This window comes from Mchenga conophoros, linkage group LG13 (assembly GCF_057382185.1).
Source record: "Mchenga conophoros isolate Kocher_MC1m ecotype Shallow Benthic linkage group LG13, M_conophoros_male_GT1.1, whole genome shotgun sequence".
NCBI classification, from domain to species: domain Eukaryota; kingdom Metazoa; phylum Chordata; class Actinopteri; order Cichliformes; family Cichlidae; genus Mchenga; species Mchenga conophoros.
In genome coordinates, this window is record NC_140538.1 from 14,682,024 (window position 1) to 14,707,814 (window position 25,791).

The window sequence follows — 25,791 nt, forward strand, 5'->3', positions numbered from 1 at the left end:
GAGCATTTAATCTATATCCTATGGCTTCAGCAACTGTTATTACATAACCAAGCAGTATTTTTACAACGTTTTAAAATTAAAAGCACAAGGCTGGAGTCGGGTGACTTTAACTGACTGCAATGTTTGCGTAAAAGGCTCCTCAGCTTTTTTTTAAATCCAGCTGTTTCAGCATCAGTTTGTGCCTTTCCTGTTTACTGCTCAGATTAGGAGTTCTGATAGTTTTCATGTGACACTGCTGATAGACTTCAGAAGAAATCAACAGCTTCCACCACGTGCAGTCACCAAATGAGAGGACACACGAGCTGTTTTTAACTGCATGATAATAATAAAAGTTCTCCATCCATTCATTTACATTTATGCAATTTTGCAGCTAAATTATAGATGTTTTATTTCTACACTGGCAGCCGCAAGCGCCAGTAGGTTCCCTCACCCACCACACCCTGTGCAGACATCCACCCACCCTGCATGACTCACAGCGAGTATGACTCTAATCTGCTCAAAGGATGGAAAAGAAATGGCCCCAAGGACAGTGTAACGGAGGAGGAGCTGCTGCTCCGCTCACATCTATGTGCAAGTTTGAATAATGCCAAATCTTAAGGGAAAGCAACAGATTCCAGGATGGTGGGGGGGAGCTGCAGCAGACTGGCCTGTGCAGCCTTTTTGTATGAAACACACTCCTGTTTGTGTTGAGGATAACAGCTGTTCCAGATAAGCTCTTATTATTCGTTTGAAGAGAGGGGGAAACAGCTTCAAAAGATTTGACAGGAAGTTCAACAATGCTTACACAGCAGAAAAATTAAAAGAAAAAATCTTGTTCAGGGTTTATTAGGATAACCGGGCATGTACACATAAATGATTAAATGTTCTTGACAGAAAAATAGTACAAATTAGGTTTTCTGAAGGAGTATTATTGGTTCTCTTTGTAAAGGAGTCAGCACTTACAGAGCTGAAAGATGGACTTTTTTTTTCCTCCTGATTTTTATTGGTTTTCTTCTCACTTGTAAAACTCCTGAGCCGTAAACATTTTGATTCTGCGGACTTACAGAAAAATAACCGCCATTTATTTTTATAATTAATACTTCAAGCACCAAATATTCTACAGCTACAGCTAGTGCCATCTCTGATTATAGCCTGCACCGTTCTTTGGTTTTGGGAGAGTTTGCTGAACTAAATAAGTGATTTGATATTTTCTTGTAGGAAACTTTGTTTAGTTCTTTTCCAAGACCTAATAATTTAGCAGTTAAATGAGAATATAATCCGTAGATGACTTGAAAGTACTGCAGGATCCAGTCCTGCTGAACCGGATAAGTGGTTGAGAAAATGGATGGATGGATATTTGAACATTAAATGAAGGCTATAATCATATGCACCATTAGAAAAACAGAACAATAAACTCATTGTATAAAAGAAGCAACACAAAGAGCATGACCTTAACACAGGGAGACACACTTGGGACTATTTTGTTTTCCAAAATGAAAAGACTATTATTTCTGAAAAGGAATGTGGGTTTTGATCTATGTGGTCAACATAATTGCTTCAGTCTTTGACAGTGAAAGATGACACGTCGCTATTTCAAGGGGGATCATCAGGAAGGATTCGTAACAACCACAGTCATCCAACTCGTACAGCCATCACTGAGCTACTGCAGGTTAAAGGTCAAATTGACTTTGATTTTGAAACCACGTTATTTTTGCATCCTTTTTCACAAGCAGACACTTTACCGTCTCGCAGGAGAAAAGAACAAGTGTAAATCAAAGTTACTGATGGCTATGGTCCAGATAGGTCTTGGGTTTCAGGGCACTGATACCGTTCAGTTTGACAGTGAGAGTGTTGCAGACACTGTGACTCTGACTGGGACACTTAAACAGAAAGGAGCTGCCATTAATAACACCTGTCCTTTTCCTTCTTTGGATAAATATGGAAAGTGAGTGGAAAATGTGACACCAAATGTCAGGAGGCCTCAAGTTCGCTGCTAGCCAGGTGATTTTTATCACCTGTGTGTCCCCATATTGTGGCCCCTGTGTCAGACTGTAGTTTACTGGTCTTTATGTGCTGTTTATGTAAACCTTGGAGGGGAGATAAGGAAGTGTTTTACAGATGAGGCTCACTGGCAACGCATTAAAGGGAAACCAGCACACAGCGGATTGTGAAATCAAAATAACCCGCTAACCCAAAATACAAAACACCCTTTCAGCCAAAGTCAAGTGACAGTCTGTGCACAGCCCAGTAGCGTCTAATCCACTGGAAAAGGGGAAGCAAAAGGCTGACCATATCTTATAATTTAAGTAAGGGGGACAATAGCATGCAAAAACATGGCTAGAGTCTATATTTAAGAGTGCCCAGCCTGCACACCTGTATTTGATGAAAGACATGGCACCTGCGTTCGCTGTCTCACATTGGCTCTGTTGCTACCCATATTGCTGGGGACTGAGCACAGAGTTTTTGTCAAGTTTTCAAAAGTAAAAAAAAAAAACACTGAAAACTGTCTCCTGACTCACACATAGTAATTAACTGCAGCTTTCAGCCCTGCAACATTCATCCATATAATATGACAAAAATCCCCAGATCCCTAAGGTGTGTAATATCAGACTGCCAAGTGCTGAAGTTCAAGTCCAGGCAGCCTCACGTTTTAATTCCCACTTTTTATCCTCAAGGCAGCAGGAAAAAAAGCAGGTGATCGCAAACATCTGAACGCCATCCCAAACAAACCATGAATGGATCGGTCTGGAGGAGTTAAAAATAAGCCCATTAAAGGAAATGAATCAACTGATGAGAAGAGCTGAATCACAATGTGACTCGACCCTAGCAACAAGGGTGACAAGCAGCACTAAACCTGTCAACAGTCCACACAAATCAGTTTTACTTTGTGTTTCCTGTGGCACTTTATTTTGTAAAGCAGCATAGTTGAGTTTAATTTCACTGGAAGTCCTTACTTCTTGAATGTTACGCTTTATCCTTTAAAATCTAATGAGAAATATAATTTACTCTAATATTCTTCTTATAATTACCTGACTTTATTTAGTTTTACTGTAAGTAACCTGTATTTCCAGCAGGTTTTTTCAAGTTCAAAAAAATTATTTTTAGGAACACTTAACTAATTTTGCATGTATAATTTTCTCAAAGCAGAAGAGCGAGTCAATATAATCATACGGATTTATTGTAAGTTTGAGAAATATCATGAAAACACCGGATTTAAGGCACAAAGAACATTTTGTGCCTTACATGTTATACTAACTACAGCTCCCAAGATGCGTTTCTGTAATACGTCATTACGTTCTATCCAATCACAGACTGCGAAGGTTTCGAGCCGCAAAATACGGAAAAAGTCTCGCGTCGGTCCTAGCTTTCTGATTCAGTCTGCGTTTAGTGAAAGTTGTTGGCTGCTCAGTGGTTATTGTAGCAGCATTTAACAACCCTTCATTTACCGTAAGTGCTGAAAGTAGTTTTGTTTTTTCAGCCGCGTCTGTTAAAATGTGATAAATGGATAAGTGCCTAGCTAACGATATCCACTTGGCTAACTTAAACTACCCTTCCAAACTATGAAGTTTACATGATTCAAAGCAAGTTTCAGCGATGGAGATCACACCTAAAGCAGCTAAATTACAGAGGGACTGTTGTTCACCATGTAGTTCAGTAGAGTCAAGCCCGTGTGACTACAAAGAGAAGGTAAGGTGTTAGAAGGGCTTAAGCACCATTTGTCTTACATAATATAACCTGGCATGATGGTTGACTTTATAGGAACTTTTGTAATTAACTATCAAAACTTGCCCATGCACTTTCCCTGTGAGTCATTTTCTTTCCTGTCACCCCCACAGCATCAACCGAAGCTGAGTGCCTCACTGAGGGAGAGGCTGAAGAGATCCAGGCGCTCCTTCATCTCTCCCCTCTCTGTGGCCAAACGCCTTTGTGTTGATGATGAGGAGAATGGCCAACAAGTTTCAGCAGATTCCCAGCAGCCCGTTAATAATCCTCCAGTGGTTTTAAGCAGTGTTGATGTAAACAGAAATGGGGAGAGAGAAGGGAGTAAAACGTTGTCTGGGCCTGCTCCCAAATCAACACAATATCCTTCAGGAGACTTTGCACAACGTCTCAGGAAGGAGGTGAAAGACAAAACAGAGACTCTACGTAGACTCAAGATGGTTAAAATGTACAGAAGCAAGGTATTGGCGACATTTAAATGGAACATAATGGGATATGTTTTTGGTTACTTAAACCAAAGCTGGCAATTTCTCACGACAGGTTCTCCCATCTTTCTCCCACAGAATGATTTGACTCATCTCCAAACATTGATTGATAAGTGGCGGCATTGTGCTCAATCTGCGCTGTATGAACTGCAATCAGAAGTCCCTATTGATGGACGAAAAGCCAGCTTGTCTGAGCTGATTGACCTGTTCAATTTGGATGAGAGCATTCTGCACTTTGACCGCACAGAGGACGACTTCACTACCTAATAAAATGTTACAGGGGAACAATCACATTTCAGATGTCCTGTTTATTGTTTAATTTGTTGCTGCTACAGTTCAAGTTGTACACTTTATGTTCAATTTATCTGCTGAGAGAAGCTTAAATAAAACTGTAAAAATCTGTTGAAGAAGAAAGCTTTGCTCATTAGTGTTTCAGTTGATCAAGCGAAGGAAAGTTCTTCATGGTGAGACGCTCAACTTCTGCCCCAAGGAAAGCCAGGTTCTCTGCCTGAGCTCTGGCGAGTTCCTTCAACTTGCTCCTCTTAACGATTTCCTGGTAGCGCTCTTCTCGTGCAGCAGCCTCATTTTCTGCCATAGCTAAATACCAAACATGCTAGAAGATGAAGAAAACTCCCATTTGCATTGTGTTTAATTAGAGCTGAAATGGCTGTTTTCGTTACCTGCTGCTTTGCAGATGTGTCTCAACTCTGACACGGTGACCTGCATTTCAGGGAGCTGCTGTTCTAAATCGGCGCTCTTTTTAGCTTTTGCTGCTGCCCGCTTATTTAACTGTTCAATCTTTCTTAAGCGTTGCTGCACACTCTTCTTATGAGTCTGAAATTAAAAATAATTGCATTTGCATAATTGCATAAAATTGAAATAAAAATGCACATTTTATCTGAACAGTCAGCTGCACAAATTACACACATGTAGCTACTGTTTTATTACCATTTCCATCAAGGCAATACTTTTCTCCAAACTGGAAATCTGCTTGGATGTGTGACTTTCTTGATCTGACTTGCTGCGATGCTGAAAAGAAAAGAGTGTGCAGTGAAAGAACAGAAAATCAGCATCCAACAACAGTTGAAGTAAAACACCTTCATCATAAAACTTTGGATTTAGTTGGTTGGTTTCATGGGCTTGAACAATGGCAGGAAATGGCCACCAAAGATCTACCTGAAGTTTTTTTTTCCAACGGAAGCTGGCATTCAGGCCTGGAAACACATGCGATGCTCATTGACTTGTTAAAAATAAGATGACGGATGACTCATTTGATCTGTATTTTTTATTTCTCAACTGCAGCGCTCTAACTTGTGATATTACTCGTGTTCAATGCGAATTAGGTTGTAAACAAAGTAAAACGTATTTTTAAAAAAAAAGAACGGAAGGACAGGATAATCTTCCAACCAGTCTCCGCCTATTGAGTAAGAGTTTTAAGAGCTGAAAAAGGGAAAAAAACAGGGTGGGGAGCTGGCGTGAATAGGGTGTGTGTCTTCAATAAAAGATCATCCATCTGTGCTGGAGGATGGTAACAATTTGCTGCCCGCAAAACATGTGATGCTGCCAAATACCTGCCTTCATATCACCGCCTGAGGTTTGGCCAGAAATGCAAATGGGATTAATGTTTAACCTCAAACGCAGACATTTTGTTATTATTTTAAGCAGATGTTGAACGTTTTCATAAGTTGGAATTATACAGCGTAATGCCTATTCACTGTCTCAGTTTAGTTTAGAATAAAACATTTAAAAAGAGGCAGTGTTAGCATATTTTAGAATCTACATTACTGTCATTTTCTGCTGCTCCTCTGAGAGTCGTAGCATCTTGATATTCTTCTCCTTGTCGTAGAGGTCTTCTATTTGCTTCCTCATCACCTTGTTCTCCCATTCCAGCTGGATCATGCCCTTACGCACGTCTTTGCACGCCACCATGGATGTTATTTTCTGCTCTGCAAGTGTCTGAGCATAGCGATAATAATCAGTAGCAGGCAACGACACCATAACCACCTGAATTTGACCAATTTGGTTTGAATCAAATCAAATTCTTTGTGATGAGAGTAGGAAAAGGCTGACCCTGATGACATTTCTCAGGTTGTCCACGACGCTCCTGTGGTAAAGCATGAAGTCGGTGTCTGCGTTGTCAGCAGTTGGGTCTGTGGTAGTCACCTCCACCTGTCCCTGTTTAAGTATTACCTGGACCATGGTGTCCATCAGGAGATCAGTCCTCCTCCGGTGCAGACTACAGCAGAAGGGGGGGGGGGAGCACTCACGGGTCATTCTTCCATTAAAAAATAGATTTAATGTACTTACACTAGTCATTAAGTTTAAGGCTTGTTTTACAACTGCTTGGAATCAGAGTGAAAAATCTGATTTATACCTTTCAAGCGCTTTAGAAAGATTTTTAATTTCCTCTTGAGCAGCTTTATCCTCATTTCTCTTCTTCTGCAGGAACGCCTGCATCTCAGCGAGAGTCAAAGCTTTTGTTTTTACCTGAAAAAGACGTGTCCAGCAGTGAGTGGATGACTGCAAGCACAGAATGGAAATAGTTGTTTTTTACATCTATTCATAAGTTGAGCCGGAGTAAGATATTGTGCACATTTATGCATATCTTAATGGAACAGCAACTCTCCTCCATATTTAACCTCTCCTCGTCGTCATACCTTTTGCTCGCTCTCTACTTTAGCTCTGCGAACGTGACAGAATTTCTCCCAGGCTACTGTGCTCAAGCCCTCTGGTATGTTCGCTGGAGCGTCCAGTTCGTCCATGGCTCTGAGCATTTGGCTGAATGCATCAGGGGCCTGAGAACCACACAGACGATGCTCTTTAAACGGGTCAGAATTGTTGCTGTTGTCCATCTGGGCCCTCATCTTCTGAGCCCTGTGGGGTGAAAATTTGCCCACAAAAAACGATAAACAGTTTACAACTCAAATTATGTAATTTTCTTCATGCGTAGCCATCAATCAGGAAACAAACCTGGGTCTGCGTTTGAACATCTTATAGAGGCAATCGACCATATGGCTCGGAAGGTCTGAAAATGCCCTCCTGAAGTCTTTATCCAGCGACTTCAGAGACACAGACGTTAGGTTACTATATTGTGTTATGTTTGCCATCTCTCTCAGCCATGATTTTAGTACGGTATTTAATCAGCTGGCTTACTTTGTCTTCAAGGACAACATTGTCATACGTCTCCTGTAACAACTCTACTTCATCTTCCAGCTTCTTCAACCTCTCCTCAGTTTCATCCTGTCAGAGGAACCAATTTTAGAGGAGACGAGCATGTATGGAAATTAGCGATAAGCAGTCTTGAAGCCTACAAAATGAGTGTGCCACACAGGTTAGCTCTTAAAAAAACATGCCTGAACGAAGAGAAGGTTTTGTTCTACAGTTTTGGATGATGTTGCTGCCATTTCTCACAAAGAACAGAGTGTGAAGCTGGCACTCATAAATTCCTACAGCATTACTGTGCACCAGTTTTCTGACCTTGTATGCCAACATTTTTTCAAGTTGGAGCTTGAGCTCCTGCTCTTGGCTTCTCATCTCTTCTTCTCTGAGGACTGACTCAACGAGATATGTGATCTTGAGCTCTTCCTGTAAGATACACCGAAACCAATTTTAAGCAGGATGTTATAAAAGACATTGCAAGGGGCAAATGAGAAGAGACGGCTTACCTGGTATATAGCTACTGTGCAGTTCACTTTCTTCTCTAACAGCTTTGCCAGATTTTCATCAAACCTTTCGGTCGCTTCCTTGGTGGACTGGTGAAGCTTTTTTATTTCAATTTCCAGTAGCTGCAACAACACAGGCCACAGACTGTTACCATTCACATCAGGAGTGAATTATAATTCAGATCAGTGCAAAAAGAGCATCTTATGTAATACCTTTTTGTACTTCTCCTTCTCCTCGCTGAGCTCCTTGGCTTTCTTTTCATACTCTTTGAAAACTTTTTTCTCCTCCTCACTCCACTGAATGTCAGGTTTGGTCAAAACAAACTCAGGCAGAGGTATTTCCTGTGGAGTAAATTCAATAGAAACTATGTGCCCTTCTTGCTCATTTGTCTAATTTAACTGACGCTGCTTAGAAAAGAATTCAAGTTTTAAAAAAAAGAAAGAAATCCTGCGACATCATTAACACACACACACACGTGGTTCATCTGGCTAGACTGTATGTAATATGAAACAAAGACATGAGATGTGGACCAGCTTTCTAATATGTTATATTATCTAATTACAGAATACATTATTATCTATAACTACCAGTAATTAAAAAACAGTATAGTTTTAAATAGCTAAGTACATCATGTTGTATTTATTTATATTATCTTCTCACTTAAAAGACTGTTTTGGTTTGGTTTTCTGTTTTTTAAATTGAATTACATTCTACAACAGCATTCAAATGTCTTATTCAACCATATACCCCCGAAACCCCGTCTTCCCACTTGAGAGCAGATCATCTAACAATTAAAAAGTCAGTGTTTCAATTCCTGGCTACTCTAGTCTGCATGTCAAAGCGGCAATAGTCAAGGTGCTGAAGCATGATTTTCAAAGGCACAGAATAAAGTGCTACATGAATGTGTGTGTGTTTATAACTATACTGTTTTTTTTTTTTCTCCTCTTAAGCCCGGTTGAATCGGGCTTAAGAGGAGAAGGGCACTTCATAGGTACCAGTTCATTTAACATAAAACTCTATTTTATATTTAATTGTATTCTGCATTTGGAGACAATCTCAAAATTAACAGATTGATCAAAGAAGTGAGTAGATAATATTTCATACTGTGTTCTGCTGTCTACTGGTCTACTTCAGCATTAATGTCTTAAAAAGATGTTTTGATGGTCACCATTTTCAAGATGTCCTCTTTTTTCACTTCAAGTACTCCATCCATCATGTCATCAAGAGCCCTTTCTCTAGAATCATCAGCCTGCAATTGAACAATAGAACAACAAAACCCATTAACATGGCAGAACTGAGCTATCCTCACCATCGAAGCAATCATCCTTTATGGAAGTATTTTAACATGTAAAAACCGAAAAACAAAAACATATTTTTTTTGTTTTGTGGCAGCATACTTGGGCAGCCAAACGACGTTCCTCCTCCAGCTTTCTCCTCTCCTCCTCTTCTTTCTGCTCCGCTGTGAGGTACCGTTCAGCTCTTATCTGGAGTTGGACAAAGTTGACATCTCATAAGACAAAAACCACACACCATTTCACACTTTGGTAAAAGAACAAACAAACAAACGAGCAGTTCAACTTGTACAGATGCTTTGTCCCCTGAACTTTCTCTGAACCCTCTGTGAACTGATTAGATGTTTCAAGAGGACAGTAACCTCAGAGACTTCCACTGCGAGCAGCCTCTCTGGCCACTCGCTGTTGGTCAGGCTGGGCTCCCACAGCTCCTCGTGCATGTCCAGCTGCAGCATGATTTCTCTGATGTGCTTGTTCCTGTCTCTCACACGTTTGAGCTCCTTCATCTTCTGCTTGTGTAATGCCTCAAAGTCAGCGTTGAAAGCCGTCTTGACGCGATAAATCACATCCTGCAATGTGCAGATTAGTGAAATTGGGCAAAGAAAACCTGCTATTAATGATCAGCATGACAATATGATGAAGTTGCTCTTTATTTCCATAATTATTATTTTTAAGAAAGTATTTTAATTACAGTTCTGGATATTCCCTGAATATAAAGACATAATTATTGCACCTTTTTGAAACAGGTTCCCACCTGTAACAAAACAATCTGGTTGATCCTCTGCTCTATGGTTTTCAGGCTGAACTGATCGTAGACATAAGGATTTGAATATCCTAACTGAGCCGAGATACTCCCCGTCACAGTGGCAGTCTCAGCGTCCTGGACTTTCTTCTCCTCCTCTTCTTCTTGTGCACTGAGATCTTTCTTTAGGTTGCCTAGCTGAGGGTTAAAGGTGGACACAAGGGCTGAGATAAACAGTGAGGACTGAATCTGTGGCCATGTGATTATAAACTTCATCCACAGGACATTGCACTAAGATAAAACTATCGAAACAACTCACTTTTAGCCACACAGCTATAAATCTAAAAAAGTTTCAACAATGGTGGACTGGCATGTGTTCAAGCATTTCAAAATGCTACTGCAGTGAAAGGTCAGATGAAGGACTGAGATTCATGGCATCCAATCATTTTGTAGCTGTAAACTTGTTTTGACTTGAACGCTTCAGCCATAAAATGTATTTCCAGAGAGGAAAACCCAAAACACAGAGGAGGCTGCGTTGTCGCAGCTTCCACTCAGCGCTGCATTACTGCATTTCTGTGTCACATTTCAAAACAGCAACACGATTTAACTGGTTCAAATTCATCACATGTGCCTTTCTTTGCAGTGCTACTCAGAATCTAAACTGTTTGAGCTTCTGGATCTGTTTTTCTTACGCTGCAGGCAGCTTTTTCTAACTTCCTCATATTTTGAACCCTGCAAAGGTCCTCAAGTTCTTTTGCTGTTTGCTCTTTCAGAGGGTAGTTCAGCACTTCAAGGTCAGAGTGAAAGGCCTGCGGCAGACAAGAGAAAAAGAAACTGCGATGATTAAAAAATGTTAAAAGTCATCAGTGTGATGTTTCGCTGTTTTTTTCTGACCCTTCTCACCTTTATGGTTCTGCCGATGACCTTCATGGTATCCCAGCATTCTCTCTTTAGGACATCACGGAGGTAACATTTTTCTACAATGTCCCATTCAATTTCCGTCCTCACCTACAACAGGGAAACAAATTCACAATCACCCGAATTCAGAATTAAAGTGTCATCCCATTTATGTATGTGTGTGTGTGTGTGTGTGTGTGTGTGTGTGTGTGTGTGTGTGTGTGTGTGTGTGTGTGTGTGTGTGTGTGTGTGTAGCAGTACCCTTGTGACCTCCTGCTCCACCATGGCCTCGAGTCTCCTCTCCTCCTCAACATCCAGGTTAAAGTGTTCAGGCTGGTTCTCACTGTCACGTATCATCTCCTGGATCTAACATCACAGGAAATACAGTGCAGGGATCCCACTCTTTGTGGAACTGTTATCATTTTTTCAAATATCATGTTATGCTTTATCTGCTGTATAGTATTTACCATAAAGTTTTTAGCTTTTAGATATGGAGTATTTTGGCTACATGAAATCTGTTTTTAGATCACTCTAATTACGTGTATGTAGGTTTTGTTCAGGTATTAAGTATAGTTGTAAGTACGGAGAATTCTCAGTGGATTGAAAAACGTTTATTGACACAGTAATTGTGTTAAATTCTTTCAGGTTTTATGCATGGGCATTATAATTTTCTCCTAATCTTTTTAATACCAGCATTTGTAATAAACTTCACTTACACTGTCGCGTAACTCTTTGATGGTTTCCATCAGGTTCTTCTTCATCTCAGAGTATTTCTCTTGATCTTCTTTTAGAAGCTGTTGACAACATGTAGACTGTCAGATTCACAAGAATCGAGAATCTCTCGTAAAAATTCAAATTAGAAATAGTAATTACTGACAAGAAAAGAAAACACTTCAGCCTGTAGCACAGAGTCAGTGCCAGGATCCCGATTGTGGACAAAGTAATTATAGAAGTTGATTTTAATCCTGACGCTTATATTTATTACAAGTGGGTGCATGCGCGTACCCACAAGCATGTGTAAATGAAAAAAACAATACTCAATCTATCATTAATATTCTTGCTGTGGATTGTGAAGACCAATATGTTCATCCTCTTAAACACAGAGATCCAAAGTGTAATCAAAGAAACAAATAAATCCTCTTATGGATGAGAGGGTGAGCTACACTGACTTATAACAACAGTGAGAAAACAGCACTGCCCTGTATATTCATCAACCCAATAGAAACTGCCTCTACATTGAAAGAGAATATAAAACAGACAGGCCACCTATTTTTTAACAGTTCTCAGGACAAATTTTATTTTGTCCCCGCTGAGACTCGTCTAATATTTTGAAACAAAGAAGCCGTGAAGGTTCAGTATGACCAAAATCCCAGAATCAAACTGAGTAAAACCTCATGATCGTATCAGAAAAATTCAGAGAAGTTTCTTCATCCTCTGCTGAACAACCTCTGAACTGTGATGTGCTCCCTCAGATTTATCAGGTCATGGTTCATGTGAAATGGGTTGTTGTGATTGGTCAGAATTTGCCTTTGATAACTTCATAAATATCACCTTTTACTTATATATAAAGGAAAACACATTTAGTTTTTATTTATTTAAATATTTCCTTTGTATTAATTGAAAATAAATACTAAGACACTTACTCATCTTATCACGGTGGGCCCGTTAGTGGAGTGGGTGGGTTCAGGCCCCTTAGGCCCACCCACAACGCCGTGGTAGATGTAGCATAAATCAGACTAGAAAGTGCCTCTTTCCGATGTGTGATAAGATAATCAGTGAGGTTTGCTAAACCTAAAATGTAAAAACCTGCCACACCTTCAACATCAATTTATTGTTAACAAAATTCTTTGTCAGGTGACAAAGTACCTAACATGCTCTTACACATGTTTATGTTCTTTACTGCGCTATACCTATAGCTAATTGGTTTTCTTACTCCATAAAAAAAATAAATCAAGCTGTTGCACAGAGTGACTGCATGCCAAAAACCACACAGCTGTTTTTCCAGCTAGATACCACACACTGGTGCAAAGGGGACTTTTGTAACCTTCCAATCTGCAAGCGCGTAGAAAACCCCCCCAGCAGAATAAGTATCTAAAAATAGTAGACAACATCCAGATGTCATTCCACCACCACAAATATCACAGCATATTAGTCACTGACCCCCTCTCGCCTGCTTTCCAGCCAGGTGGGCTGTGAAGGTGGAGCACGTAGGAGGTTGTTATCGTCCCTATCTCGCTCTGTCACATTGACAGATGGTCCACCACTGACCTATGACACATAAAAATAACTCAAAGATTTAGATAAGTAAACAGTAAATGGCACACAAGCAATAAATAGCAGTTTATATCTATTACAACTGATAAGATATACTTTATTTAGCATAAGAGCTGGAAAATTCCCATGTTACAACAGCCAAAACTTTAACTACAGCCTCTAACAAACCAGCTTAAAAAGCTGAATAGTTTAGTAATAAAGTACAATATGGCCAAAAAAAGATTTAAAAAAAATTAAAGACATATATGACAATTAACAAAAGAAATGAGCTAAAAACAAAAAACCTACATGAAAAATCCAGTAACAAACATATTTTAAAAACAAAATATAAGAAAATTAAAACAGTGTATTAAATGGAGTAACGAAAAAACATCAGGCCCTTTCTTAAGAAGAAAAAGTTAGGTTTAATTGGTGCTTAAAATAAGTTTGTCACGTGCATAACAAAACATTATAACTTAAATCTGTTTATGTTAAAGCTCTGTCGGGGAGGCGTTCCTTCAGATTTGGAGGCTGTAGTTTGGGAACTGAGTTGTGAGGCACTGAAAAACATTTACTTTTTTCCTACCACATTAAAATCATTAACAGCTGAAGTTAAGAAACAGCACTGAGCTACTAGAGGCCATGGAAGCAGGGACGTCTGCACAAAGGAAACTTTTACAGCACTAGACTGCAGTTAGTTAATAGCTTTAGCCCATTGTCCTGAGCAAATAGAGCATGTTTTTACAGTAAAACAGAACGCAATGGATCAATTTAACCTTACTTACCTCTAGAGTTTCCGTGCCAACCGGAGACACTTGACCCCACACAGGAAAGTTAATCAGGATGGGATTTTCAGTATCAAAGATATTCTTCAAGAAATAAGCCGTAGACTTGCTGTACTGAGTAGCTTCATTCATCGTACTGACATCCCCACCTTTAACTCTGTGTGAACCCAAGCAGAAATACACAAAAATATGCAAAGGTATTTATCAGCTGTCATTTTAAGAGAAGACCGCAGTCAACGGTGAATTGATCATAATGAAGGCACAAGTAACAGCGCACACAAATCCATTTAAGAGTTTCTAGACAAAAGAATCTCTGAGAACAGACTATACAGCTTGGTTGCACAGATAATATTTGATCTTTTCATGGAATTTGTTGCTATTAATAAAAATATATGTTATCATCAAGCATGTCCTTTAACCCCCTCAGGTTTAACGGTGCAATGAATCTTTGTAGAGCCTAAGCATGTAACTTTAACCCTAGGCGATCGGACTGTGCAATTAAACTGTTCTATACAGTTTTGTCAATCAGGGAACAAAAAAAAAAATAATTTTACTTGAAGCACAAAAGAAAAAAGTATTTTAAAAAAATCTGTTCTTTTCCTTCTCTAAAATACAGAGTTAGAATAGGGTTATCACCTCAGAGGTCTGTTTATGGCCCAGGCTGTATATTTATATGGATCATAATGAAAAGGTTTTCTAGTGTGGATCTGAATTTGAAACAATTAAACTTTTCATTGTTTCTCAAAGAAAGTATCCTACTGAAAATATGATGGATTGTTATGTGGCATCATCTGTGATCCCAGAAACATGCATGCACACCCGTTTTTAACATTACTGGCTTTGATTTTATTGTAAATTTCCAACTTCTAAATCAGTGATGAGAAGATGGAAATTTATGAGTAGCTCTGCGAACCACGGCTAACAGACTTACAGTAGTGACATTTTTCCGCTACAACACCCTGAGGCAGATTCCAAAGTGACAATGAAAACAGCTCAACGTCAGAAAACATTTAAAACACAACAGAATCGAGAGGAAAGATGTTTTCTTAGCTTTTGCTTTAAACAAAAGCATTGATATATGTTTGCCAATAAAATGATACTGCCATGTTTTAATAAAGTCAATCCTTAATTCAGTCAGTCTTTTTTAGCAGTACTGAAACAAAGATAAAAGTCACACAAGGATTGCCTAAAATATGTAATTTTGTTTGTAAATTTTGTGTTTTTGACAAAAAACAATTGAAACTATAATTAATAACATGGGAACATTTTAGAGTATCTGTCACAGATAAATTAAACATTATATATATAGCTTGGTCAATTGGGGTTACATTTACAGATTATTCGCAATATTATTATTATATAAATAATATAGGCAGTGGGTTATACACACCATGATCTCGCAAATGGTGCATGCAAAACAAAATATTTCTGAAGCACTAAAACCTTTAAGATAAAAACGACTTGAAAACAGAAGCATGCAGGAACAATTGCTGTAGTCAGATGTGGAATGTGAGTGGGATGTTATTCTGAGGAAAGATTGTGCTGTGAATTTTATTAGATCTTTGTCTTCCTGCTGATATTCCCCTGGACACTAAGTTATATTTACTTACTTTTGTCCTTCATTGCCAGTTATAATAGAGAAAAAGCCCTGCCTTACGTAACCCTCATCAGCCTATTGGTGACTGTGAGCAACGGTTCCCTCTGCTGTTCACATCTGTGCATTATGTAAGCGTGACGTGCAACTTGTTTTACCTGATGTTAGTGCACACAAGAGAGCCATCTTTGAGGCCTACAGTGAGGAGTGTGCAACCGTCTGTGGAAAAGGACACGTTCCGGACTCCACCGAGACGGCACGAGTGACACTGCAGTTCAATGTACCGCTCCTAGAGGTGTGGCAGCGCCACAGGGAATGAAAAGCAGGATTCAAAAACATTCACAGTAAAAATGAAAAACAGGAAATTAAATGAGATCTAACCATGGACGCAGTTTGTCTAATCCGTAGTAAGCCATCTCGGGCCACAGAAGCCAACCATAAGCGGTGAGGGGAGAGAGCAAGAGAGGCAGGGCCCAGTGGATGACCCCTTACTTCCTGCACTGGTTTCAGCTCGACTCCCTGTTGATCAGAGAGATCCCCTTTGTCCTGAGAGAACAGATCAGAGAGTAGAATAATAAGATTCAAAATGCACACCTGAGACCATTACGTATGTAAAACTACAAAAACAAATCAGAGTGATGCTATGCTGTGACTTAGTTATACAGATGATTTGAGAAGAAAAAAGCCAAAAAAGACAGCAGCAAACCTCAGGAAGTACAAATCGCTGAAGTGTTTTACTCCTGTGGCAGTAAGCAAAGATCTCACTTAATCCCAGAACACAGCTTGTAAGTGGACGAGGCACGGTGAATGTGAACACTTTGAGGACGTGAGAAGACAGGCAACCATGTCGGTCTATACTATCTGGACCTGCAGAACAGCAGACACGTTGTAATAGGCAATGAAAAACAGATAAATTGAGAATTACAAACTGCCAAGCCTGTTTTTTTTCTGGCGCTTTAATCTCAAAGATGGCCCCTTAAAGCAAACTAGCATCTCAGCGTTAGTATTAGAACTCTCAATTTGGTGTTTGCTTCTTCTTTGTGTCTTTGTGTGTGTTGTCCAACATAGTTTTCCAGTCTGCTGTATAAATAAAGGGTGTGATTTTGTAAACTGTTCACTCGCTGTATTCATTTTAACTGTGTCAGTAACAACATGTCTAAACATTTCTGTGTGATACATCACGTTAAGTACTATTAATCCATTATGGGAACGTGGTCTAGTGTCGGTTCCTTGTTTTGAACACTGCCAAGATATTTCCTTGGATAAATAAAACATAATGGATAAATAATGCATTTTTTCAGGCTTAAAACAATAAGAACAGAAGACAAGAAGAAGCCTATCATTCATCGTTTATTAAACCTGTGTAAAGTACTGTTTAAAATCTCAGGCTGTCTCCCAGTTCTTTATATTTTGCTCCTACAATGGGAGATAGGTGCAGTGAAACGTGCAAACATAAATGGAAATATAGTACATGAGACAAGAACAGTTTCCACAGTTCTATCAAATCTTTAAAGTCAATATTTGGTATGCCCAGCTTCATTCTTCAATATAGCATGAACTCTTTTAGGCAGCCTTCTTGTCATTTCATTAAGTAATCTTCAGGAGTAATTTTCCAGGTTTTTTGAAGGAAATTTAAAGCTCTTCTCTGGATGATGGCTGCTTTTTTTTGTTTTTGTTAAGAAGATTCCACGTGGTTTCCATAATGTTTAGGTGTGGGTTCTGGGGAGGATGATCTATGGCTCATAGTGTCCCAGTGTGTGTTTTTTTAGTCCTCCCACTTCTTTTGTCTTCATTTTTCAAGTTTCCTCAATTTTTTTTAAGGACACACTGTACACCATGTCAAGATATCCAAAGTTTTTAGCTAAAAGGAATCACCTTTGGGAATCATCTTGTTGAAGAAAAAATAAAATTGTATGCCTTTCAAAATGCATTTTTTGGGACTTTTTAAAATCTGACTAAAGAAATGGAAGCAAAATTCATGCCTTTGCAACGAGCTGCTAATAACAAAGTCCTAAAGATACAATTTAAAACTGATTCTTTCAGAATCAGAAAGACTTTATTTATCCCCAAGGGGCAATTAAGATACAACAGAGCAGCATGACGTTGAAGATAAGGGCAGGGCATAAACAAGCAATAAGAGTGAGAAGTTCCAAAGTTTTTTGTTATATGTCAACATAACACTCAAAAGACCTTCAGAAAGCCAGGAGAACTACTGCTAAAGACCACTTTAAGAAAAGACAAGAAAGCCTTGCTCCCTGGAAACAAATCATAAAGAATGGATAGGTGACTCAAGACTTTTCACAGTACTGTAAGTGGAATATAAAGGAAACCACGGGAACCAGGACATGATCCTTAAGTTTCGCTTGTACTTTATTTCCATTAATCACCTTCCAAACCTCTCCTCGCCCACAGGAGATGATTCAACTTTTGGTTTCAAAATGAATTTTTGCTTTTTGCAGATTCTCAAACCTCACTCCTCTCATGTATGCAGTGCCCCTCCTTGGCTAAATGTTTACATTTTTTTTAACTGCCTTAGTTTACTACCCCATGATTTAATGATTCATTTATTAGACTTGAGATTCTCACATTGCCTCTGAGACACTGCCAAAAAATCCTACTATTTTTCAAGAGGGATTCACGCTCTTAAAAAGGTACCACAGTAATTTATGTTCTACAGATTCTTTTTTTTTTAAAGAACAACTCTGTCCTATCATAAAACTGTTTTAAAATGATTTAAACATCTAGAGACTAAGTAGAGAATTCATCAACACTTTTAGTTTTGTACCTCCAAGGTTCTGGGTAGGCAGAGAGAGCAATGTAAGCAGGCTACTGTCCTTTTTTCTGTCCTCTTCACCAGCACACAGTGCAAGAACTTTCACCTCGTTCATGTCCCTGTTGCACTGAGCGGAAAGAGACAAAATGCATCCAGAAAGAACTGGAAAATAAACCCACACATTGCATTGGTTACAGTAGTAGGACCACACATTTCTGCAACGCTACAGTGTGTGACAGTTCTTATCTAGTTACACTGATGTGTGCTGTAATTTAATGTTGATTTATAATATTTTGAAAGGAGTAAGAATAAAAGCATTTACCTGTGTACCCTATGACTGAAAACATCTTGGACGGCCTAGCTTCTAAGACATAGATATGTGAATCTGAGCCACCGGTGAAAAGATAGTGCCCGTCATGATCAAAACTGTAAAAGTAAACACATTTTTATTTGCTTTTCTGAGCAGAAGGGGAGAAGAAGTCACCCTCTAATTCATGCTTCCATGTCACAAATATAATAATATATAATAATATAATATAATATAATATAATTTTGTGTGCAGTTTTTAACTGAAATGCCCGTGAAAGCATCACAAAAATGGAAGATACTTACACTAAATGATCAACAGCACTGTGGTAAAGGAGAACCTCGTGCACCAGGCGAGGCCTCTGCTCCTGGTTTAGGTCAATAAAGAGCACTTTTCCTGTAGTTGTTCCTACAGCTGCATAGTGTGCAACAGGACAGCAGGCCAGACATGTCACCTAAAGACAAAGAGACTTGTGTTTTTTCTTAAAAATGTCAATTTTACACATTTTATATTAAAGTGCTCTGTCCTGTAAGTTCTCCTGGTGGCAATCTGACCTCCACTTGGAGTGAGAGAGAACTGATGCAGATGCCATCTGAGGACCACAGTTGCAATTCTCCAGACTCCTTCAAGGACTGCAACCAATGTAAACACAAACATCACTGCTCATTAAGAGACACAGGCCCAAATTACAAGACGCTGCAGTTCTTGAGCAACACAGATGCTTTACCACACAAATGTTCTTGTCATTGTGCAAGAGAGTTGCTGTCACAAAGTTGCCACTGAGAACATCGAAGATCTTCACAATCCTATCTGACTGGGCTGGGTTCAACACATATATCTGCCCCTGAAAAGCAGGAGGTGTCAGAGTTTGTTCTTTTCTGTCATGTAACATATTATTATTTGGATATTTTAGGCTATATCATGTTATGCTCCTGCGCACTTAAGTACTTACGGTATTAGAGGAAAAAAGTAATGTTTTATAGTCAGGAGAGTACATCACAGTTGTGACAGGTCTTTCTAACTTCCACGTTTGTGCAATGTTTATCTGACTCCCTTTGATTTGCAGGTGTACCACGCTCTCCTGCAACACAGAACAATATTAAATTGCCTGATGTTTGATGTGCTTGTATACATTAATACAGTAACCATTGAGTGGGCTTGTACCTTTCCTACAGCAATCAAACCATTGTTGTTAGGAGTTAAACGCTGAAAGCTGTTTCTTCTGAGTTCAGGGATAGATTCAGCACCTGAACAAAAATGAAGAACAAATAATATGTCCAATGTGTTTTCTAGTCTCTGAATTGGGTAAAAAATATGTTCCACATCCAAGTGTGGGTTTGTTTACTTGTAGGATTGAAAAGGACAGAGACAGAGTGGCTCTCTGGGTCAACAAGAAGCAGGAATCCTTCAGCACAGCCCACATAGAGCTTTGAAGTGGCTGTCCAGCAGATGGCAGAAGGAGTCAGCCTGGCTCTGGTGCTCTGGTGGAGTTTGGCCTGTGCAAACACATGTAGAGCTGGGTCATGGAAAACATAATTGTTTTATGGATAAATTAAAGATCTAAAAACTGCAGTTATATCACACAAACTAGAAAGTTACCATAATGTTGCTGACATTTTGAGAGGATGGTGCCTGGCTCTCACTAAAGGTCCCACCAGGTGCTGGAAGCTTAATTGTACTGCAATATGACAAATATGATATGCACATATATGTTATTATTTGACTCTTTACTTTCCCCACTTTCTTTCAACCTTCCATGCATTTGCAGCAAGGCTGAAAGAAACTTAAACACATGCATTTGCTGTATTGCGTTTACCTCGGTTGCAGGACATGAAGGCTGTCACTCTTTGCAATATTCCAGACAGTGAGTGAAGCAGTGCCCAAGGAACAAAGCTGAAGCCAATTCATGGGGTTGAATGCCAAGGAAACGACATCCTGTCCAGCTTGTGGTTGAGAACAAAGTGGCTCAGCATTTTCCCAGTTCCTGCATCAGAAGGTTATGATTACTATTACACTGCCGCTCAGCCCGAGTAACTGAAAACACATGGTACACAGTATAGGGCAGTGTTCTGCTTTGAGTGGCTTACCACACAGTAATGATGTGGTCAGGAAGAGAGGAGCAGGAGCCCAAATATGGACCACCGTGGCTTAATGCCAGAGATGTGTAGTCCAGTTGTGCTCCTCCTAAAGAAAGAGATGAATGAGCAAAAGTCCACATCTTTGGCAGGATTACAGTAAAAAAATGTGGCAGTTTAACAAATTAAAGTACGTCTGCCTTACCCTTAAGTTCATTCTTCAACTGAAGCTCAGGGAAACTGTACACATATATCGACGGGGATAGCTTTTCCTCGGAAAAAGCAAAAATCCCACTGTTTCCGTTGGCTGTCAATGCACCAATGCCTCTGCCAGGACTCGGAAACGCGTTTTGCGTCCTTGTCTCCAAATTCAGGAAACATATATGATTCCCACATGTGTAGCATACTGTTTTATTTTCAACAAACTCGGTATTTTTGTTTCCGAAACCTTGTATCCACCTGTAACAATCCAATATCAGTTAATTGTTAACAAATAACCAGTGTCGTAATTGCAGCGACAACATACCTGAGTTCTAAACTTCCAAACTCGTTCATTTTACGATTAAAAAGAAGAAAAAAAAAAAGCCAAACTACGCAATGTTTATAAGTACTTTCAACCGGGAGAGCGTTGTGTAACCATAGTAACCCGCCTTTCACACTATTGGCTGAGGCGCTGTTTGACACGCCCACCACGGAAATAGTGTATAAAATTAATAATCAGCCATACTGCTTGCTCTCTGACTTTCTTTCTCGGTCAGGTGTAGTCGGTCACCGTTTCGGCTCTTCGTCTACCACTTCAAGTGCAACATGTCCACTGAAAAATGTTTCGCTAATGGTAAGACCTACGCTGTTACTCGGCTAAAACTGGAGGCTTTCTATTGATGAATTTTCCTCTGCCCTGAACTGATTACAGGGGAGAATTTAGGAAGTAACGAGATACAACACTAAAGCTAAACGCAGATACACTGTAGTTGCAAATCAAATAGCCCATTTAATGGACTCATTTTTAGTATGTGTCATCAAACGCAGTAGCGGTTTTTGATATGGGCGACACGCGCGGTTGCCCGGGGCGGCATCGTGGCGGGGGGCGGCATCACGGGCATCGGTAAAAAAAATAAATAAAAATAAAAATTGCTCGTACTCATGCTGCCCCGACGTCATGCCAGTGCATACTGGAAATGGCATAGGCACCGATCGGTTTTCTATTGCTATTTGCTTGGAATAAGGGCGCCCTCCGTTTGCGAGGTGCTCCTGCTGCTTCCGGCACAGGGAGGAGAGGGCGGGGCGGCGGGGGAGTCACTGGCTGGCTGGAGCAGCATCTAATAACCAACTCGCAAAATAAAAACAAAACACCAGACATTATGATACAGACTTATAATTTGCACCAATGTTTTTTTCAAAATTCTATACGCGAAAAGTGAGCGCGAGAGCCCTCGGTGCGCCTGCTTGCTGCTGAAGTCAAAGTAAAACTTTATTGTCATCTCCGCTACATACAGTCCAGTATATAGAGAGACGAGACGACGAGGCTCCACAGCAGTGCAAGTAAACAAACAATATATATAAGAAGAGTAAGAAAATAAATATGCACTTTAGGACCAGGGGTAAAGGGATCAATAACAATTTAAAATTTATATTTTACAGTTTGATGATTTAAAGTCTCACACACACAACCCGTCGAAAGGGGAGCGGCCCTGCTGCTTCCAAATAGAGCACATTTCATTCATAATGATGTAAATCCAAGTCCATTATGTATTCATGATTTGAATCCTGGGTTGTGTGAAATCCCAATACACCCTAGACAAAGTGAATCTGTGAACTAAGGTGTAGGTCTGTTAGGTTATGTTGTGGTGCTCCTCGATATGGGGGATTTGTGTTCATACTGGAGTGCAAAATTAAAACCAATGGAAGATGGACAAGAAAAGTTCAAAGCCATCAGGTGCTCAGTTTAGAAAAAATAGAAAAGAAGAGGAGGAGAAACGAGCAAAAGATGCAGGTAAGCAGACGTGTCATTGGATAATGGCAGGTCATCCTGAAACAATCAGAATCAGAATACTTTATTAATCCCTAAGGAAATTATGTGGGTTACAGTTGCTCCAAGAAGAAATGGTAAAAATAGCTACAGTAACAGACTAAACTCCAAACAATACATTATGTTACAGGTTTTAATATTAATTAGACATTGTCAATTGTTGATTTGTCCTGTTCTCATTGTATGATGAATTATGATGGCTGTTTGGTAGCTGTTTGCATACTATGCATACTCTCTCTCTTCATATGTGTGTGTGTGTGTTTCTCTGGTGAAATTCAGTATGGGTCCGACAACAGTTTTATGTCAATGGACAATCCTTAGTGTGTGTGTGTGTGTGTGTGTGTGTGTGTGTGTGTGTGTGTGTGTGTGTGTGTGGGGTGGGGGCAGGAGGGGGGGGGGCAGAGGGTGTGTTCGCCCAGGGCGCCAAACAGGCTAAGACCGCCACTGATCAAACGTGTTGTGAAATAAAGACTAAATTAAGAGCATACAGCTGCCAGTCTACAACTGCATCACATTTTCTGTCTCAGCTATGACGAAATGCTAAAACATAAATTTGCTGTGTCCTAGGTCTAACTCTAGTGACAAATAACTGTGCAGAAATAACAGAAAAATAGCCCAAACAAAAAAATGAAAGCAGTAATACTTGACAGTTTCTTCTCGGAGTGGTTAATGAAATCAAAAAAACTTGATGAATGACCCTCAGAAGTCTTTCCACCTCAGTATTTTTTTATTCTAGTTTTTAAGCTTTTCTTGTTTCCCTCAGGTAGTGCCGCACCTGGTCCAGTGCCCAAAGGCCACATTAGACTGTACAGCATGAGGTTCTGCCCTTTTGCCCAGAGGACCAGATTAGTGTTGAATGCCAAAGGAATCACGTAAACATGCATTTTATTACAATTGATTTTACAAATCTCATCCCACTCACTGAACATAACGTAGGTACTTTTGTGTTTCAGATATGACACCGTCAACATCCACCTGAAAGACAAACCAGACTGGTTTCTTGAGAAGAATCCTCTTGGTCTTGTCCCAACGCTTGAGACACCTGCTGGTGAGGTGATATACGAGTCACCCATCACCTGTGAATACCTGGATGAAGTTTACCCTGAAAAGAAGCTGCTTCCCTCCTCTCCCTTTGCTAAGGCTCAGCAAAAGATGATGCTGGAGCACTTTTCCAAAGTATGTTGCATGAAAACTTTAATAAAAATGTTAAGGGTTTGGTTTTTGTTTTTCAACCATCACCAAATAATTGTAATGTCACTATTTTCTACAGGTGACACCATACTTCTACAAGATCCCAATGGGTAGAAGGAATGGAGAGGATGTCTCTGGACTGGAAGCTGAACTGAAAGAAAAATTAGCCAAATTAAGTAAGGTAGGTAATGTATTTGAATCCCGTAGTTTCTTTGTCCATTAACTCAAAATGTAATATTACAGCTTGTAAAGGCAAAAATGTTCAATCATAGGACCTTGCTAACAAGAAGACCAAGTTCTTTGGTGGTGATTCCATAACAATGATTGACTACATGATGTGGCCTTGGTTTGAGAGGCTGGAGACCTTTGAGTTGCAACAGTAAGTAGCAGTCTTTAAGTTTAAAGGGTGTTTAAAATTAATGTTTAACTCATACAATAATTTAAAGAAACTTGAGGTCATCTGAGTGGAACCTAACTATACAAAGGTTTAGACAAGAGAAAGAAGAGGGATTCCCACATTGATCAGTGCTATTTGTCATTGTTCCTTTTGTGAGACCAGAAGGGTATGCTATGAAGCAAGTGGTATACTTTCAGGCTTTCTTTGTGTTTGTTGGCTTGTCAAAACTTGAGAACCCAGTGAGACACTACACGCCTCACAGTGTTGGATTAAAGACAGATTTTCTGCATTGCGCTCAATGCACAAAGGGGGACACATGACATAATTTCGCTCTTTCGCCACACAATGTGGATCAATCGAATGCGGCCTCCTTTTAGTCATAGACATTATCAGAGGAACTGCTGATAGGGACCCATAAAGAATCACTATAAAATCCATATAATGGCAAAAGGAGCTCCAAGTAAAGCAATGCTGCAGGGAAGAGCAGATCTTAAGAACTCCTAAGTTATATTTATTTTGCCTCTTTAAAATTGAAAGTGCAAAGTGAATTTTACAGATGTTGATGGTGTTAAGCATAATTTGCAAACATTGATCAAATAAGGTAAAAGAAGAGTGGGCTCCTTGACAGGGAAAACTCTAAATTTGTGCTTAGCACACTTTACTGATGCATTAATCTCACTTGATGATAGTTACGAGTTGACGAGTGTGGTTACATTGAATGCTGCCTTGTTCACATAGCATGTTTGCAACAGCATTTGAGTCACTGAGTTTGAGTCCAACAGCTTCAGCCTGTGTTTTTTAAGTAAGAGTGGTGTTGGTTAAAATTAAATCTTAGTTCATCTTTATTAATGGAACCTGCTCTTATTGTATTATTGTAGGGTCTTTACTTTACAATATAAAGCGCCTTGATGCAATTGCTGTTGTGATTTGGTGCTATTTAAATCAAACTGAATATTTATATTACTGAAACAGAACGTCTCATTTGCCTAACGTTTTCATTTATCTGTGTATTCATGTTCTGTCATTCAGTTTTCTTTAAATTACTTTCTTTGTCTTCTAGCTGTCTGGATGGTACACCTGAGCTGAAGAAGTGGACAGAGCGCATGCGGGAGGATCCAGCTGTTAAAGCCACCATGTACAGCACAGACACCTACAAGGCCTTCTACAAGACCTATGTTGATGGGAAACCTGACTATGACTATGGCCTGTAGAAAATTAGCAGTGAGACCACTGAACAAAACTCTCAGCCGTCCTTTTATATGTCCGATGAGTCAGGTCTGTATCAAAATACTGATGTGGCACGTGTAAAGGGAAACATCTGAAGAACAAATGTGAATAACTTTTTCAATTAAATATCCATGAAATGATCATCCTTGTTTGTTTGGGTTTTTGTTTGTTTGGGTTCTTGTTTTGTTTTGTTTTTTTTGGGGGGGGTTTGTGCTTTAAAAAAAACAAACAATTTCATGCTTTTCTCCAGGCCACAGAGTGTGGTCATTTAATAAACTGGAGCTCCACCAAAACAATACAAGAAAAATATCAGATAGTGTAGAGATCAGTCCCATCTGAAATGTGTGACCACGCTTCAGTAATTACTCTGAACAGTGTAGTT

General features: G+C 39.5%; 3 protein-coding genes across 7 annotated transcripts; 2 read left to right on the forward strand and 1 right to left on the reverse strand.

Annotated features, from left to right (window-relative positions):
• The first annotated feature begins 3,287 nt into the window (after window positions 1-3,287).
• sfr1 (SWI5-dependent homologous recombination repair protein 1) lies at window positions 3,288-4,598 on the forward strand. 2 transcript variants are annotated; one of them, XM_085296650.1, is made up of 4 exons: window positions 3,302-3,426; window positions 3,546-3,666; window positions 3,816-4,160; window positions 4,263-4,598. In XM_085296650.1, exons 2-4 carry the CDS (start codon window positions 3,574-3,576, stop codon window positions 4,449-4,451), a joined length of 627 nt encoding a protein of 208 aa, XP_085152776.1. In that variant the 5' UTR covers window positions 3,302-3,426; window positions 3,546-3,573; the 3' UTR covers window positions 4,452-4,598. The 2 variants fall into 2 exon arrangements, with proteins under 2 accessions (XP_085152775.1, XP_085152776.1); XM_085296649.1 differs by having other exon boundaries at window positions 3,288-3,666.
• Window positions 4,573-21,254, reverse strand: cfap43 (cilia and flagella associated protein 43). Of its 3 annotated transcripts, none has more exons than XM_085296641.1 (38): window positions 21,092-21,254; window positions 20,771-21,024; window positions 20,578-20,674; window positions 20,307-20,474; window positions 20,105-20,168; window positions 19,836-19,986; window positions 19,655-19,737; window positions 19,443-19,571; window positions 19,218-19,334; window positions 19,045-19,122; window positions 18,796-18,944; window positions 18,506-18,609; window positions 18,196-18,345; window positions 16,117-16,277; window positions 15,792-15,956; window positions 15,569-15,699; window positions 13,817-13,973; window positions 12,939-13,046; window positions 11,495-11,572; window positions 11,040-11,144; window positions 10,785-10,889; window positions 10,574-10,690; window positions 9,894-10,079; window positions 9,502-9,708; window positions 9,245-9,331; window positions 9,016-9,096; window positions 8,060-8,188; window positions 7,850-7,969; window positions 7,662-7,769; window positions 7,338-7,424; window positions 7,155-7,243; window positions 6,842-7,058; window positions 6,559-6,671; window positions 6,255-6,420; window positions 5,970-6,140; window positions 5,133-5,213; window positions 4,865-5,018; window positions 4,573-4,781 (listed from the first exon to the last, which is right to left on the reverse strand). In XM_085296641.1, exons 1-38 carry the CDS (start codon window positions 21,118-21,120, stop codon window positions 4,609-4,611), a joined length of 4,869 nt encoding a protein of 1,622 aa, XP_085152767.1. In that variant the 5' UTR covers window positions 21,121-21,254; the 3' UTR covers window positions 4,573-4,608. The 3 variants fall into 3 exon arrangements, with proteins under 3 accessions (XP_085152767.1, XP_085152766.1, XP_085152768.1); XM_085296640.1 differs by having other exon boundaries at window positions 20,090-20,168; XM_085296642.1 differs by having other exon boundaries at window positions 4,624-4,797; window positions 20,090-20,168.
• On the forward strand, window positions 21,253-25,550 carry LOC146560984 (glutathione S-transferase omega-1-like). 2 transcript variants are annotated; one of them, XM_085296644.1, is made up of 6 exons: window positions 21,253-21,400; window positions 23,358-23,466; window positions 23,548-23,770; window positions 23,865-23,966; window positions 24,058-24,164; window positions 25,243-25,550. In XM_085296644.1, the coding sequence occupies exons 1-6, from the start codon at window positions 21,373-21,375 to the stop codon at window positions 25,391-25,393; spliced, it is 720 nt and encodes a 239-aa protein (XP_085152770.1). In that variant the 5' UTR covers window positions 21,253-21,372; the 3' UTR covers window positions 25,394-25,550. The 2 variants fall into 2 exon arrangements, with proteins under 2 accessions (XP_085152770.1, XP_085152772.1); XM_085296646.1 differs by having other exon boundaries at window positions 21,260-21,400; window positions 23,362-23,466.
• Window positions 25,551-25,791: the final 241 nt, after the last annotated feature.